General features: G+C 59.3%; 1 protein-coding gene across 1 annotated transcript in view; it reads left to right on the forward strand.

Annotated features, from left to right (window-relative positions):
* Positions 1–13518, forward strand: part of LOC104308479 (ceramide synthase 4) — a 36806-nt gene extending 23288 nt beyond the window's left edge. Inside the window, exons 4-11 of the mRNA XM_054174987.1 lie at positions 1438–1556; positions 3895–3952; positions 5704–5754; positions 7099–7191; positions 8314–8442; positions 9729–9835; positions 10599–10755; positions 12185–13518. Coding sequence (XP_054030962.1) covers positions 1438–1556; positions 3895–3952; positions 5704–5754; positions 7099–7191; positions 8314–8442; positions 9729–9835; positions 10599–10755; positions 12185–12349 — 879 coding nt within the window. The 3' untranslated portion in view covers positions 12350–13518. The remainder of the gene's footprint in view (positions 1–1437; positions 1557–3894; positions 3953–5703; positions 5755–7098; positions 7192–8313; positions 8443–9728; positions 9836–10598; positions 10756–12184) is intronic.
* Positions 13519–14291: the final 773 nt, after the last annotated feature.

Here is a 14291-nt window from a genome sequence, read left to right on the forward strand (position 1 = left end):
TGGCCAGCAGGGCTGGGGAGGTTCTGCTCCCCCTCTGCTCTGCCCTGCTGAGAGCACACCTGCAATACTGTGTCCAGTGCTGGGCTCCCCAGCTCCAGAGAGACAGAGACCTGCTGGAGAGAGCCATCAGGATGCTTAGGGGACCTGAGCATCTCCCCTGTGAAGAGAGACTGAGAGCTCTGGAGAAGGGAAGGCTGAGAGGGGTCTGATCAATGCCTATCAATATCTGAGGGGTGGGGGGCAAGTGGAGGGGGCCAAGCTCTTTTGGGTGGGGTGCAGTAATAAGCCAAGGAACAACAGGTTCAGGCTTGAACATAGAAGATTTCAGCTCAACAGGAGGAGAAACTTCTTTGGTGTGAGGGTGGCAGAGCCCTGGAGCAGGCTGCCCAGGGGGGTTCTGGAGTCTCCCTCTCTGGAGGCTTTCCAGCCCCACCTGGATGCATTCCTGTGCAGACTACCCTGGGTGACCCTGCTCTGGCAGGGGGGTTGGGGTGCTCAGTTGTGCCCTGGGATAGGACAAGAGGCAAGGGATGGAAGCTCCAGCACAGGAGGTTCCACCTCAGCATCAGGAGGGACTTCTGTATTGTGAGGGTCCCAGAGCCCTGGAGCAGCACTTGAAGGTCTTTCTCTGTGGAGCTGCTTTCCAGCAGGGCAGCCTCTGACCTGTCCTGGTGCCTGCTGTTACTCCTCCCCAGGTGCAGGACCCTGCATTGTCCTCATTGACCTTCCTGAGGTTTGCTGTTATTGTTCTGTGTCCATTACTAATCGATTGACCTTTTTTCCCCACTCAAAATCTCTGCAGTTAGGAACTGGGCTAAGGTTCCCCCTTCAGACTGTGACCACCAGCTCACCCCTTTGGGCTCTCCAGGGCCCTCCCACACCTTCAGTCCTGTGTCCAGCTCTGGGCTCCTCACTTTAAGAAGACATTGAGACACCTGAATGTGTCCAGAGAAGGGCAATGAGGCTGGGGAGGGGTCTGGGGCACAGCCCTGGGAGGAGAGGCTGAGGGAGCTGGGGTTGCTTAGCCTGGAGAAGAGGAGGCTCAGGGGAGACCTTCTTGCTCTCTGCAACTCCCTGCAGGGAGGTTGTAGCCAGGTGGGGGTTGGGCTCTCCTCCCAGGCACCCAGCACCTGAACAAGAGGACACAGTCTCAAGCTGTGCCAGGGGAGGTTCAGGCTGGAGGTGAGGAGAAAGTTCTTCCCAGCCAGAGTAATTGGCCACTGGAATGTGCTGCCCAGGGAGGTGGTGGAGTCCCCAGGGAGGAGGTGGAACAGCCTGGAGGTGCTCAGGAAAGGCCTGGATGTGGCACTGGCAGGCATGGTTTAGCTGTCAGGAGGTGGCAGGTGTTAGGTAACAGGTTGGGCTGGCTGATCTGTGGGGTGTTTTGCAGCCCGGGTGCTGGTGTGAGGCCGTGACCCTCTGTGCCCTCCCTTGCAGGCGGAGCTGCTGCGGCTGGCAGGGCAGTGCCGGCTGCCGCCGCGGGCGGTGGAGCGCTGGTTCCGGCGCCGCCGGAACGCCGACAGAGCCTGCGTGTCCAAGAAGTTCTGTGAGGCCTGGTGAGCAGCAGCACGGCTCAGCAGCTGCAGGAGCCCTTGCCCCGAGCTCAGCTCTGCCCCCTGCCCTCCCCCTGCAGCCAGCACCTCAGCCTCCCCTGCCCCGCTTGCTGCTTCTGCCTCTCTGCTGCTCCTCTGCTCCTGAACCCCCTGGCTCTACCCCTGCTGCTTCTGCCTCTCTGTGCTCCTTCTCTGTTCCTGAACCCCCTGGCTCTACCCCTGCTGCTTCTGCCTCTCTGCTGCTCCTCTGCTCCTGAACCCCCTGGCTCTACCCCTGCTGCTTCTGCCTCTCTGCTGCTCCTCTGCTCCTGAACCCCCTGGCTCTACCCCTGCTGCTTCTGCCTCTCTGCTGCTCCTCTGCTCCTGAACCCCCTGGCTCTACCCCTGCTGCTTCTGCCTCTCTGCTGCTCCTCTGCTCCTGAACCCCCCTGGCTCTACCCCTGCTGCTTCTGCCTCTCTGCTGCTTCTCTGTTCCTGAACCCCCTGGCTCTTCCCCTGCTGCTTCTGCCTCTCTGCTGCTCCTCTGCTCCTGAACCCCCTGGCTCTTCCCCTGCTGCTTCTGCCTCTCTGCTGCTTCTCTGCTCCTGAACCCCCGGCTCTACCCCTGCTGCTTCTGCCTCTCTGCTGCTCCTCTGTTCCTGAACCCCCTGGCTCTACCCCTGCTGCTTCTGCCTCTCTGCTGCTCCTCTGCTCCTGAACCCCCTGGCTCTTCCCCTGCTGCTTCTGCCTCTCTGCTGCTCCTCTGCTCCTGAACCCCCTGGCTCTACCTACCCCTGCTGCTTCTGCCTCTCTGCTGCTCCTCTGTTCCTGAACCCCACTGGCTCTTCCCCTGCTTCTTCAGCCTCCTCTTGGACACCAGCAGGAAGTTCTGCACAGTGAGGGTTGGGAGACACTGGCACAGGCTGCCCAGGGAGGTGGCTGAGGCTCCATCCCTGGAGCCATTCAGGCTCAGCCTGGCTGTGTCCCTGTGCAGCCTGCTCTGGCTGGAGCTGTCCCTGCTGCCTGCAGGGGTTGGACAAGATGCCCTTGGAGGCTCCCTTCCAACCTGCTGCTTTCTGTGAAGCTGGGAGGGAAAATCCCTGTTTCAAAACCCTCTTTGGAAAAGAAACCAAAGTTTGTCACTGGTTTCTGACATCCCAGGGAGCTGCAGTTACAAATCCTTCCCCAGCTGGGGACAAGGTGTTGGAGAGCAGCCCTGCTTCATCTGCTGCCCCCAGCATGAAATCTCAGCTCCTGTGTGTGAGCTGCCCTGGGTGACCCTGTTCTGGCAGGGGGCTTGGACTGGATGATCTCCAGAGGTCCCTTCCAACCCCTGACCCTCTGATGCTGTGATTCTCCCTGCACTGGCTGACTTGCAGTGGATGCTGGCAGTAAAACTCACCAGCAGAGGCTCTTCTGGCTCAGCCCAGCCGGGCTGGGGTCCCTGCACCTGCCCTCTGCCACCATCTGCAGTCTGCAGGAAGAAGGTTGAGTCTCTCTTGGAGCTCCTGGAGGGTTCCACTGGCAGCTGGAGCCTCTCTCTCTGCAAGTGTCCTCACTTCTCATTTGTTCTGGAGGCTTTTGGCAGCTGAGGGCCTGCTAGAGACAGCTTCCCTGCTTGGAGGACTTTGCTGTGTTTAGTCTGCTCCCAGCTTGTTTGCTCTGCTGGGCTGAGATGCAGCTCATTCCCTGCCCTCTGTGTGTGTCTGTTCAGTGTGACCTGCCCCTGCCCACTGCACTTGGCAGGCAGGTCTCAGGTGCTCCTGGCTGCTTTGGTCTAGGAAATCATTGCCACTAACTAATTGCCTTGACACTAATTAATTGCCTTCTATGATAATGAACTTGGCAGCCCTGACCTCCCAAAGCCTAGGAGAGAGATTGGCAGAGTTTGCCTCATAGCCAGGTGTCTGCTGGTGCTGGGAAGGTTTGTATGAGTGTCTGTGCAGCCTGGAGGAGAGAAGGCTTCAGGGAGACCTTGGAGCAGCCTTCCAGTACCTGAAGGGGCTCCAGGAGAGCTGGGGAGGGACTTTGGACAAGGGCTGGGGGTCCCAGGACGAGGGACAATGGCTTTGAGCTGGGAGAGGGGAGATTGAGACTGGAGAGGAGGAAGAAATTGTTGAGAGTGAGGGTGGCACAGGCTGCCCAGGGAGGTGGTGGAAGCCTCCTGCCTGGAGGTGCTGAAGGCCAGGCTGGATGAGGCCCTGAGCAGCCTGGGCTGGTGGGAGGTGTCCCTGCCCATGGCAGGGGGCTGGAGCTGGATGATCTTGAAGGTCCCTTCCAACCCAACCCATTCCATGAAGCTATGAGTTGGAGCTCTGTGGCTGAGGGCTGGTTTCTAAGCTGCTGTTTCCTTTCTTTGTAGCTGGAGGTTTACATTCTACATCATCTCCTTCTGCACTGGGCTTGCTGTGCTCCACGACGTGAGTACCACAGGGGCAGTGCCAGCTGCTGCTGTGCCTGGGCAGTGCCTGCAAGAGTGGCAGGGCCTGGGGTCAACCCTGTCCTCTCAGACCTTGCTGGAGCTGCTCCCAGCAGGGCAGTGTGGACCATGCTCCCTGGGAATCTCCCTCTCCTTCTGGCAGAGCAGAAGACACCAGAGCCCTGTCCAGCCTCACCTGGAATATCTCCAGGGATGGGGCCTCAGACACCTCCCTGGGCAGCCTGTTCCAGCAGCCTCATGGTGCAGAACTTGCTCCTAACATCTCCATCTGCTCTGCTCTAGTTTGAAATGATGTTCTGTAGCCTGGAGACGGCTGAGAGGACCTCAGGTCTCTCTCCAGCCCCTCAATGTCCTTCTTGGAGTAAGTGGCCCAAAACTGAACCCAGGAAAAGATCCTGAAGGTCATCAAGTCCAGCTGGCAGCCCAGCACTGCCAGGTCACCACCACCCATGGCCCTCAGCACCACATCTTTGCCTCACTGCAGCCTCCTCTCAGGGAGCAGCAGAGATCAGCCTCCTCTTCTCCCCACTAACCACCCCCAGCTCCCTCAGCTGCTTCTCCCCAGCCCTGTTCTCCAGACCCTTCCCCAGCTTGGTTGTCCTTCTCTGGACCTGCTCCAGCTCCTCAATGTCCTTGTGGGCTTGAGGGCACAAAACTGAACCTAGCACTCAAGGTGCAACCTCAGCTGTGCCCAGTCCAGGGGCACCATCCCTGCCCTGCTCCTGCTGCCCACACCACTGCTGCCCCAGGCCAGGCTGCTGCTGCCCTTCTTGCCCCCCTGGGCACTGCTGGCTCATCTCCAGCCACTGTTAGCCAACACCCCCAGGGCCTTTTGTGCCAGGCAATGCTTCCTTCCTGCGTTCAGCTGTGATATCCTGAGCCCTGGAGAACTGTGAGAGCAAATCCTTACAGATGTGGCTTGGAACATGCTCCATCACTGCTTGCTCTGGGACATGCCTGAGCTGATCACAGCTGGGCACAGCAAGGGCTCAGCCCATGCTCCATGGAGGAGGAGCTCTTGGGGACTTTAGCTGCCACCTTTCTGTGACACTTTTGAGGCTGCCAAGTCCTAAACCACCAATTCAGGATCTTTTCAGGGGGTGATTGCTTAACAGACTGCAGCATGAGCTGAGCAGGGCTGTGGGGCAGCCTGATCCAGTTGAGGATGCCCCTGCTGAGTGCAAGGGGTTGGACTGGCTGAGCTTTGGAGATCCCTTCCAGCCCAGAGCATTCTGTGCTCCTCACCTGACAGTTTTCAGCCTCTTCCTGATAGTTTTCAGCCTTCCTCCCACTTGTGTGGTGGTCCAGCCCACAGAAGTTCTTGCTGAATGCCTTATAAGAATGTGTTCACACATTCAGAACATCCTCAGCACCACCCAGGTGTGGAGGAGGCTGCAACAAGTTGGTGGAAATCCTCTCTCAGTTCTTTTGCTTGGAACTGGGCTGAGCAGCAGAGGAAATCAGTGCAGCAGCCACAGATTGGCAGTGTCACAGGGGTGAGCAGGGCTGAGCAGCAGAGGAAATCAGTGCAGCAGCCACAGATTGGCAGTGTCACAGGGACCTGCAGGGGGGAAAACCTCTCAGCAGCTGAGCTGCAGGCAGTGTGACCTCCTCTGCTTGTCAGCAAACACAGCAGAGGCTTCAGCAGGAGCAAAGGGAAGGAGTTTTGGGCAGCTGGCAAGAGGAGAACTCCTCTGGCATGCTCACATTCCTGTTGTGTTTGCTTTCCAGAAGCCTTGGTTTTGGGACCACAGAGAGTGCTGGACAGGATACCCACAGCAGGTGAGTGATGCAGGAGGGACTGAGCTGCTGCTCTAGCCCAGGGGTGGGAGTTAGATGCCTGCTGAAAACCAGGTTCTGTTGGTGGCAAGAGGGAGCTGGACTCAGACTGGAGAGCCCTGAGAATTCAAAGCCAGATCCTCATCAAGGGAGGACACCTTTGTGCCTGGTGTAATCCAAACAGCAGAGGAGGAGTCAGGAAGGCAGGAGGAGGCTGTCAATAAAGGGAGATTTGTGACCAGGTGAGCCAAGGGGAAAGCTCCAGGGCTCTTTGGTTTCTAGAAGCTGAGGGCCACAGAAGGATTTGTTGCCTGAGCAGAAGAGAAGACTTCTGTGGGGAGTCTGGAGAGCAGAGGCCATGGTCAGAGCACTGACTTCCAGCTGCACTGAAGACAGACTCCTGTCCACAGAGCTCTCTGAGGAGTTCATTTCCCAGTGGCACTGGCAGCTGGGCCAGCAGCAATCCAGCTTCAATGCCAGGAGGTTCAGAGGATGCTCCCTCACAGTTTCACAGGGAGCTTTTCACAGCAGCTCTGCCAGCAGCTCCCCAGCACATCTCTGCCCAGCCCAGAGTCACCTCAGGGCAAGCTGCCAGCCAGGCCCAGCACAGAGACAGCAACAGCAGCCAGGAGCTTGCTTGCCCAGCTGCCTCCCTCCCTATCCCTGCTCCTGTAACTCGAAAGGGTTAGAAAGGAGCTTCAGCCACTGAGCCCAGGACCTTCTCTGCCTTTCCCCTGGTGTTTTATGTGCTCTGAATGCTCCAGAGAAGATGAGCTTTGCCTCTTCTATAACAGGAGCCTTCCTGACTCCAGCAGGGCACCCACAGCAGCCTGACCAGGAGCACAGTGGTCAGGGGGGGTTGGAAGCTCTCCACACCAGGAGACTCCACAACCTCTCTGGGCAGCCTGCTCCAGGCCTCCAGCACCCTCACACCAAACAACTTTCTCCTCCTTGAAAAGGGCATGATTTCTTCAGCTCCTGTTGGTCAGGTAGCTTCTGGAGCTCTCCACTGGTCAGGAATGTGCTGAACAAACCCTTACAGTATTCAGGGGGTTCCCAGTGGTTCCCTAAATGTTTGGTGTGGCCAAGGGGAATGTCCCCTGCTCTTTGCTGTCACCTCAGCACAGGTGGCATTTAGAGTCCCCCCAAAACCTCCCCAGAGACCTCTCAGAGAGCCCCCAGAGCCCCTCCAAACCTCCTCAGATCACCACCTGGGGCAGCTGAGTGTTCTCCAGCCGCAGGGTCTGGGTTTGGTGGTTTGATTGGCACTGTTCTGGTTAGGAAGTCTTCACTTCCAGCCCTGCTCTGCCTTCTCTGGTGGATTTTCGCTCTCTCCCTCTCTTACAGCCTCTCCTACCCTCCCTGTTCTGGTACTACCTGCTGGAGCTCTCCTTCTACTGGTCCCTGGTCTTCACCCTGCCCTTTGATGTGAAGAGGAAGGTGAGTGGCAGCCTCAGGGAAGAAGCCAACACAAACAGGGCCCAAGCTGGACACTCAGGAGAGTGCTCTCCCAGAGCAGGGGGCTGGTGCTAGCCTGAGGATTTGGAGCCCTCTGCCCCTGGGCATTCCCAGGAATTGCCTTCTCCCAGGAACTGGCTTCTCTGAGAGGTGGAGAGCACAAACCCTGCCACAGGAAGCTGCAGACTTCTGCAGAGGTCTCCATCCAAACTTAAAGCAGCTCTTCTGGGCTGCAGTGCTGGAAGGGACAGGAGAAGAGCTGGTTGTGTGCCAGGGGAGCTGTAGGTGTCCCTGGGTGCCTGTGCCCTGACAGGCAGGGGCTGGATGAGAACAGAGAATGGTTTGGGTTGGAAGGGACCTCCAAAGGTCATCCAGTCCCACCCCCTGCAGTGAGCAGGACATCCTCCACTGGATCAGGTTGCTCAGAGCCCTCTCAAACCTGACACAGCCACAGGCAGTGAGGCTGGAAAGACCTCCTGACAAGTGCAGGGTGGTTGTGAGCTCCATCAGTGAGCCTGGAAGTGCAAAGAGGTTGGCAGGCAGAGGGCACAGAGCAGAGATGGACACCCTGGGGGCTCTCAGCAGCTTCTTCTGCCTCCTGGTTTGCACCATCAGCAGACCACCACTGGTGGAGGGAGGGAGTGTGCTTTGTTGTGAGGTCCTCAGCTTGCACCAGGAGCTCCTCACCCCTCTGCTTGCCCATGGTTCTAGAATGTCTTGGGAAGAGGCTCACATGGGCAGGGCTGTGGAGTGGGAGGTTTCTCAGTGACCTGGGAGTGAGGATTCACTGCTGGGAGTGAGGATTCACTGCTGCCTGCAGGAGGCTTGCTCCAGGGCAGACTCACAGATTCATAGAGTGGGTTGGGTTGGAAGGGACCTTCAAGATCATCCATGGGCAGGGACACCTCCCACCAGCCCAGCTTGCTCAAGGCCTCATCCAGCCTGGCCTTCAGCACCTCCAGGCAGGAGGCAGCCACAGCCTCCCTGGGCAACCTGTGCCAGTCCCTCCCCACCCAGCAAAGAATTTCTTCTTCCTCTCCAGTCTCAGTCTGCCCTCCTGAGGTTCCTCAGTGGTGCATGAGGTATTTTCTCCTTCCCCACCAGGATTTCAAGGAGCAGATAGTCCACCATGCTGCCACCATCTTCCTCATCAGCTTCTCCTACTGTGCCAACTACATCCGCATCGGGACGCTGGTGCTGGTCATCCACGATGCCTCTGACTGCTTCCTGGAGGTGAGCTCCACAGCCTGGGCCAGGCAGGGCCTCCCTACCAATGCCCTCCAGCCCTTCAGCCCTGTCTCCTGCTCCAGCACAGCCTGGGCCATGCCTTAAGGTGTTTCACAGCTGAGTCAGTGCTGATCTGGAGTCATGGAAAGGTTTGGGTTGGAAAAGCTCTCTGAGATCATCCAGTCCAGCACCAAGCCAACCCCACCATGGCCACCAAACCATGGCCCCAGGTGCCATGGCCACAGGGCTCTGGAACACCTCCAGGGATGGGGACTCCACCACCTCCCTGGGCAGCCTGTGCCAATCCCTGACCACTCCTGCACTCCTCCCTCCTCTCCAACCTAACCTTCCCCTGGCACAATGTCAGCCATTTCCTGTTCTCCCTGAGCCTAGGGAGCAGAGCCCAACCCCAGCCTGGCTCCAGCCTCCCCTCAGGGAGCTGTAGAGAGCAAGGAGGTCTCCCTCAGCCTCCTCTTCTCCACACTAACCACCCCCAGCTCCTTCAGCTGCTGCTCCCCAGCCCTCTTCTCCAGACCCTTCCCCAGCCTGGTTGCCCTTTTCTGGACCTGCTCCAGCCTCTCAGTGTCCATCTCAGGGTGAAGGACCCAAACCAGTATTTGAGGGGCCTGAACTCAGTATCTGAGGTGCAGCTTTGCCAGGCCTAGCCTAGGCTGTCCTGCAGAGCCAGGAAGAGCTGTGGTTACCTGCCTGGGGCTGCCTCTCCCACCTGCAGCTGGGGGCTGCCTCTGCAGCCTGCAGCTGGGGCTGCCTGCAGCTGGGGGCCACCTCTGCAGCCTGCAGCTGGGGCTGCCTGCAGCTGGGGGCCGCCTCTGCAGCCTGCAGCTGGGGGCTGCCTCTCCCTGCCTGCAGCTGGGGGCCGCCTCTGCAGCCTGCAGCTGGGGGCTGCCTCTCTCTGCCTGCAGCTGGGGGCTGCCTCTCTCTGCCTGCAGCTGGGGGCTGCCTCTGCAGCCTGCAGCTGGGGGCTGCCTCTCTCTGCCTGCAGCTGGGGGCTGCCTCTCTCTGCCTGCAGCTGGGGGCTGCCTGCAGCTGGGGGCTGCCTCTCCCTGCCTGCAGCTGGGGGCTGCCTCTCCTGCAGCTGGGGCTGCCTGCAGCTGGGGGCTGCCTCTCCCTGCCTGCAGCTGGGGGCTGCCTCTCCCGCCTGCAGCTGGGGGCTGCCTCTCCTGCCTGCAGCTGGGGGCTGCCTCTCCCGCCTGCAGCTGGGGCTGCCTCTCCTGCAGCCCGTGCAGCTGCACTGCCTTGGGCTGCTGCTTCATTGCTCTTTCTGCTTGCAGCCAACCAAGATCTTCAACTACATGAAGTGGAAGAAAACCTGTGACAGCCTCTTCATGATCTTCGCAGCTGTCTTCCTCTTCAGCCGCCTGGTGGTCTACCCCTACACGTGAGTCTGCTGGGGGCAAGGGGCATGGGAAAGCTGCTCCTGGGGGACTGAGCCCTTCAGCTGGCCACTGAACCTCCCCCTGCAGCCTTTGCTCTCAGTCCCTCAGAGCCTGTGTCCCTGCCCCTTGCAGAGGCTGTGGGGACACAAGGCTGTTGCAGCTCGTTGCGGGGGGACTGGGGTGGTCTGCCTGGGGTCCAGGGGAAGCCCTGAAGCCCTGCAGGGCAGGAGTCCTCGGCCTGTGGCTCTGCCCTGCTTCTTTGTGGTGGGGAACATGAGTTGGTTCAGGTGGTGGTGAGGTAAGGTGACTCACCTGAAACTGCTTCCCTTCATAAAAGGTCCAAATTCTTAGGCATAGTCTGGGGATGAGCTCAGAGCTGCCTTCCAGTACCTGAAGGGATCCTACAGGAAGGCTGCAGAGGGACTTCTCCTGAGGGTGTCTGACAGAGGCCAAGGGGGAATGGTTTGGAGCTGAGGCAGAGCAGGGTTAGGCTGGAGCTGAGGAAGAAGTTCTCCAGTGTGAGGGTGGTGAGACTCTGCTGCCCAGGGAGGCTGTGGATGTCTCCTCCTGGGGAGGTTCAAAGCCAGGCTGGATGAGGCCTTGGGAAACCTGGGCTGTTGAGAGGAGGGGGTTGGAGGAGATGATCTCTGAGGTCCCTTCCAACCTGAGCCACTCTGGGATTCTTCTGTGACCAGAGCTCTCTGGGGCTCGATGCTGGCCTTGCTCACACCACACTCTCCCTCCCCTCAATCCCCTCTCTTGCAGGGTGCTCTACAACACCTACTACTACTCCATGGAGATCTTCCAGCCCTTCTCTGGGTACTACTTTGTGAATGCTCTGCTGATGATTCTGCAGCTGCTCCATGTCTTCTGGTCCTGCCTGATCATTCACATGGTGTACAAGTTCATCCTGCAGGGCACGGTAGGGCTCTCTGTCCCTCTGCGGCGCTGCGCTGCTTCGCAGTCCCCTCTGCATCCCGCAGGGAGAGAGGGCCCACACAGACTGCTTGGGAGCAGAGGGATTCACCTGGGATGGATTCCTTCCTGTCCCTAACACAGCATCCCAGCATGGGGGGGTTGGCAGGGACCTCTGCAGAGCATCCACTCCAAGCCCCTGCTCCAGCAGGGCACCCAAGGCAGCTTGCCCAGGAGCACAATAGCCGGGGGGGGGTTGGAAGCTCTCCACACCAGGAGACTCCACAGCCTCTCTGGGCAGCCTGCTCCAGGCCTCCAGCAGCCTCACAACAAAGAATTTTCTCCTCCAGTTCAGGTGGAGCCTTCTGGGTTCCAGTTTGTGCCCCTTGCCCCTTGCCCTGTCCCTGGGCACCAGTGAGCAGAGTCTGGCCCCAGCCTCTTGCCCCCCACAGCTCCTTTAGCCCTTGCTGAGCATTGCTCAGCTCCCCTCTGGGGCTGCTCTCCTCCAGGCTCTCAGCCCCAGGGCCCTCAGCCTTTGCTTCTCACAGAGCTGCTCCAGGCCCCTCAGCAGCCTTGTAGCCTCCACTGGACTCTCTCTGGTAGTTCTCTGCCCCTCTTGAACTGAGGAGCCCAGAGCTGGGCTGGTGTGGCCTCACCAGTTCTGAGGTGAGTGCTGCTCACCTCCCTCCACCTGCTGGTGACACTGGGTGCAGGTCAGGAAGGGTAAGGGCACGCTGTTGGCTCATGTTCAGGTTGGACCTCCAGAGCATTGTCAGTAAAGCTGAGCAGCCCCCAGCAGGTCCTGGTGCCTGAGTCGGTTCCTCCCCAGGTGCAGAACTTCACTCTTGCCCTTGCTGAGCTTCTGAAGGTTGCTGCCAGCTCCCTTCTCCAGCCTGCCTGGCTCCCACTGGGTGGCAGCACGATCCTGTGGCACATCAACCGCTCCTCCCTGCTCTGTCCCCAGCAAACTGGCTGAGGGTTGTGCTGCTCCATCCTGCAGCTCCCTCTTCTGCATGGATTGTCTGCCAGTGCTGCACAGCAGACATTTCTCCCTGAACTACCTGTCTGGACTTTCTGCAGCCACGGGGCTGAGGGTGTGCCCAAAGCATGACCCAGACCAGACTGCCCCCAGGTAGTGCTGGCAGCCACAGAGCCACCCTGGCAGTGTCACAAAATGCATCCCAGCCCCTGAGCAGAGCTGTGAGACCCACAGAATTGTCAGGGTTGGAAGGGACCCCAAGGCTCAGCCAGTTCCAACCCCCTGCCATGGCCAGGGACACCTCACCCCACAGCAGGTTGCTCACAGCCACATCCAGCCTGGCCTTAAAACCTCCAGGGCTGAGGCTGCCACCACCTCCCTGGGCAGCCTGTGCCAGTCCCTCCCCACCCTCACTGCCAAGGGGCAAACTTCTCTGTTTGTCTTGCTGTTTCTGTAGATGGAGAAGGACATGAGAAGTGACACAGAAGAAAGTGACAAGGATGAAGAAAGGGAGAAGGAGCAGAATGGGATCAGAGGTTTCAGCAGCCCCACGCAGAGGAATGGGTCTGGGGCGCCGAGCAGCAGGACCCAGCTCGCCAACGGCCACCTCAAGGAGCGGTAGCTGCTGCCCACCAGCTGCTGGAGCCCCTTCCACCCTCCCTAGAAACACTTCTGCTCCTTGTGTAGATAACTGGAGTGCAGCTGCAGCAGCACAGCTGAGCCCCTGCTTCCCAGCAGCAGAGCCTTGGTGGTCGGTGATGTGTGAGGAAGGTTTGGGTCTGGCTTCAATAAAAGCTTAGCTGTAGGTCGTAGCTTGGAAGCAGCTGGAAGGGGACCCAGGTGGAGTGGCCTGCCCTGGGCTGCTCCATAGCTGGTCAATGTCTTAGCCCTGAACAATGCTTAAAGCAAACCTGTGGATACACTCTGGCACTGTCAAGCCTCAACCACCTCCTGGTGTTTGCTGGAGTCCCTCTCTAGCCTTGGTCAACCTCTGGAGGGCCTGGCCTGCTGCCACACCTGCTTATGGCTCCCAACACAGTGTGAGACTCTGAATCTTCAGGAGGGGACTCCTCTTGTGACAAGACAGAGTGCCCCCCACCCCCTCAGAGAATGCAGCCTGGGCATGGTGGAAGGACAGCTCTGGAAAGACAGAGAAGAAAACATTTTCTTCTCCAAGGAAGTGCTGCTCTGTGCCTTTTGGGAAGGTCAGGTAGCTGTGAGCCAGCTCCCAGGGGATCCTTTGAACCTCCCTCAGAAGGAAGCAGGTGAGAAGAAGGGAGGTGACCAGGAACTAGAGGATCTAGGGGACACCACTGGTGCCATGCTCATGTCTCCACCTGGTATGATTGGCACAGCTCCTGGCAAGAAGGCACTGGCCCTGTGCTCAGAGGAGATCTGCTGAACCCCATGGAGTGATGCTCCAGCAGGGCCTGCTGGCTCTGAGGCCTCAAGAGCAGGCAGGTGACAGCAGCCATCCATGGAGTCATGATGCAGCTCTGATGCTCTCTGGTCAGCTCTCCCAGCTCTTGGCTCCTGTGCAGTCCTAGACTCTGGATCCTGTAATCCCTCCAGAGAGATCCCTCAGCAGGATCTGGATTCCTGCTGTCTGCCACCATGAAGCTGTGACACCCCAGCATGAACAGCTTGACTGCCACCAGTGAGGACTGGGACTGCCCAGGCCATGTGGACATTACCCAGTGCTGGCTGAGGGGCACAGGGACCAAGGGAATGCCTGGGGGGAGGTGGTGCTGGTGGTGGTGCTGGGCAGCAAGGGGCAGCTCAGCTCAAGAGGGGTTTGGTCTGGGCTTGGCTGTGCTCCTCTTGGGCTCCAGGGGCACTGGGGAATTCCAGAGGGGAAGATGTGGTGCCAGTGTGAGTGATCCCAGGCAGTGCCATGCTCTGGGAGGAGAGCTCTGTCCTGCACCCCCTGGCAGGCTGTGTGCTGAGGACAGCTGGCAGCTGGAGGCACCTGGGGCCTGCTCCCTGGCCTGCTCCCTGGGGCTCCTGCCCCTCCTCTGCAGCTGCAGTGGGCAGCAGGGGTGGTTGTGAATCCTTTTGTCCTGCTGAATGGAAAACTTCTTTCTCCATGACCTGGGGAAGGTTTAACTGTGCTCTGAGCTGCTGCTTTCAGGGGCAGGAGGTCACCTGGTGGCTGTGTGGTCTGGGAGACACCAGCAGGGGCCAAGGTGGATGCGTGGGGAGAAGTCCAGGGAGCTGCAGAGCAGCCAGCAGAGCATCCTGAGAGCAGTGAGGCAGCTTGGCCAACTGAGGTTCAACAAGGCCAGGGGCTGGGCCCTGCCCTTGGGTGACAACAGCCCCACAAAGGCTCCAGGCTTGGGGCAGAGGGGCTGGAAACTGCCCAGCAGAAAGAGACCTGGGGGTGCTGGGTGCCAGCAGCTGGAGATGAGGCAGCAGTGCCCAGGGGGGGCAAGAAGGGCAGCAGCAGCCTGGCCTGGGGCAGCAGTGGTGTGGGCAGCAGGAGCAGGGCAGGATCATGCTCCAGTAGTGACCTCAGCAGAGCAGAGGGGGAGCAGAACCTGCACACTCCTCTGAATGCACCCCAG

The sequence above is a fragment of the Dryobates pubescens genome, chromosome 31 (assembly GCF_014839835.1).
Source record: "Dryobates pubescens isolate bDryPub1 chromosome 31, bDryPub1.pri, whole genome shotgun sequence".
Lineage (NCBI taxonomy): Eukaryota > Metazoa > Chordata > Aves > Piciformes > Picidae > Dryobates > Dryobates pubescens.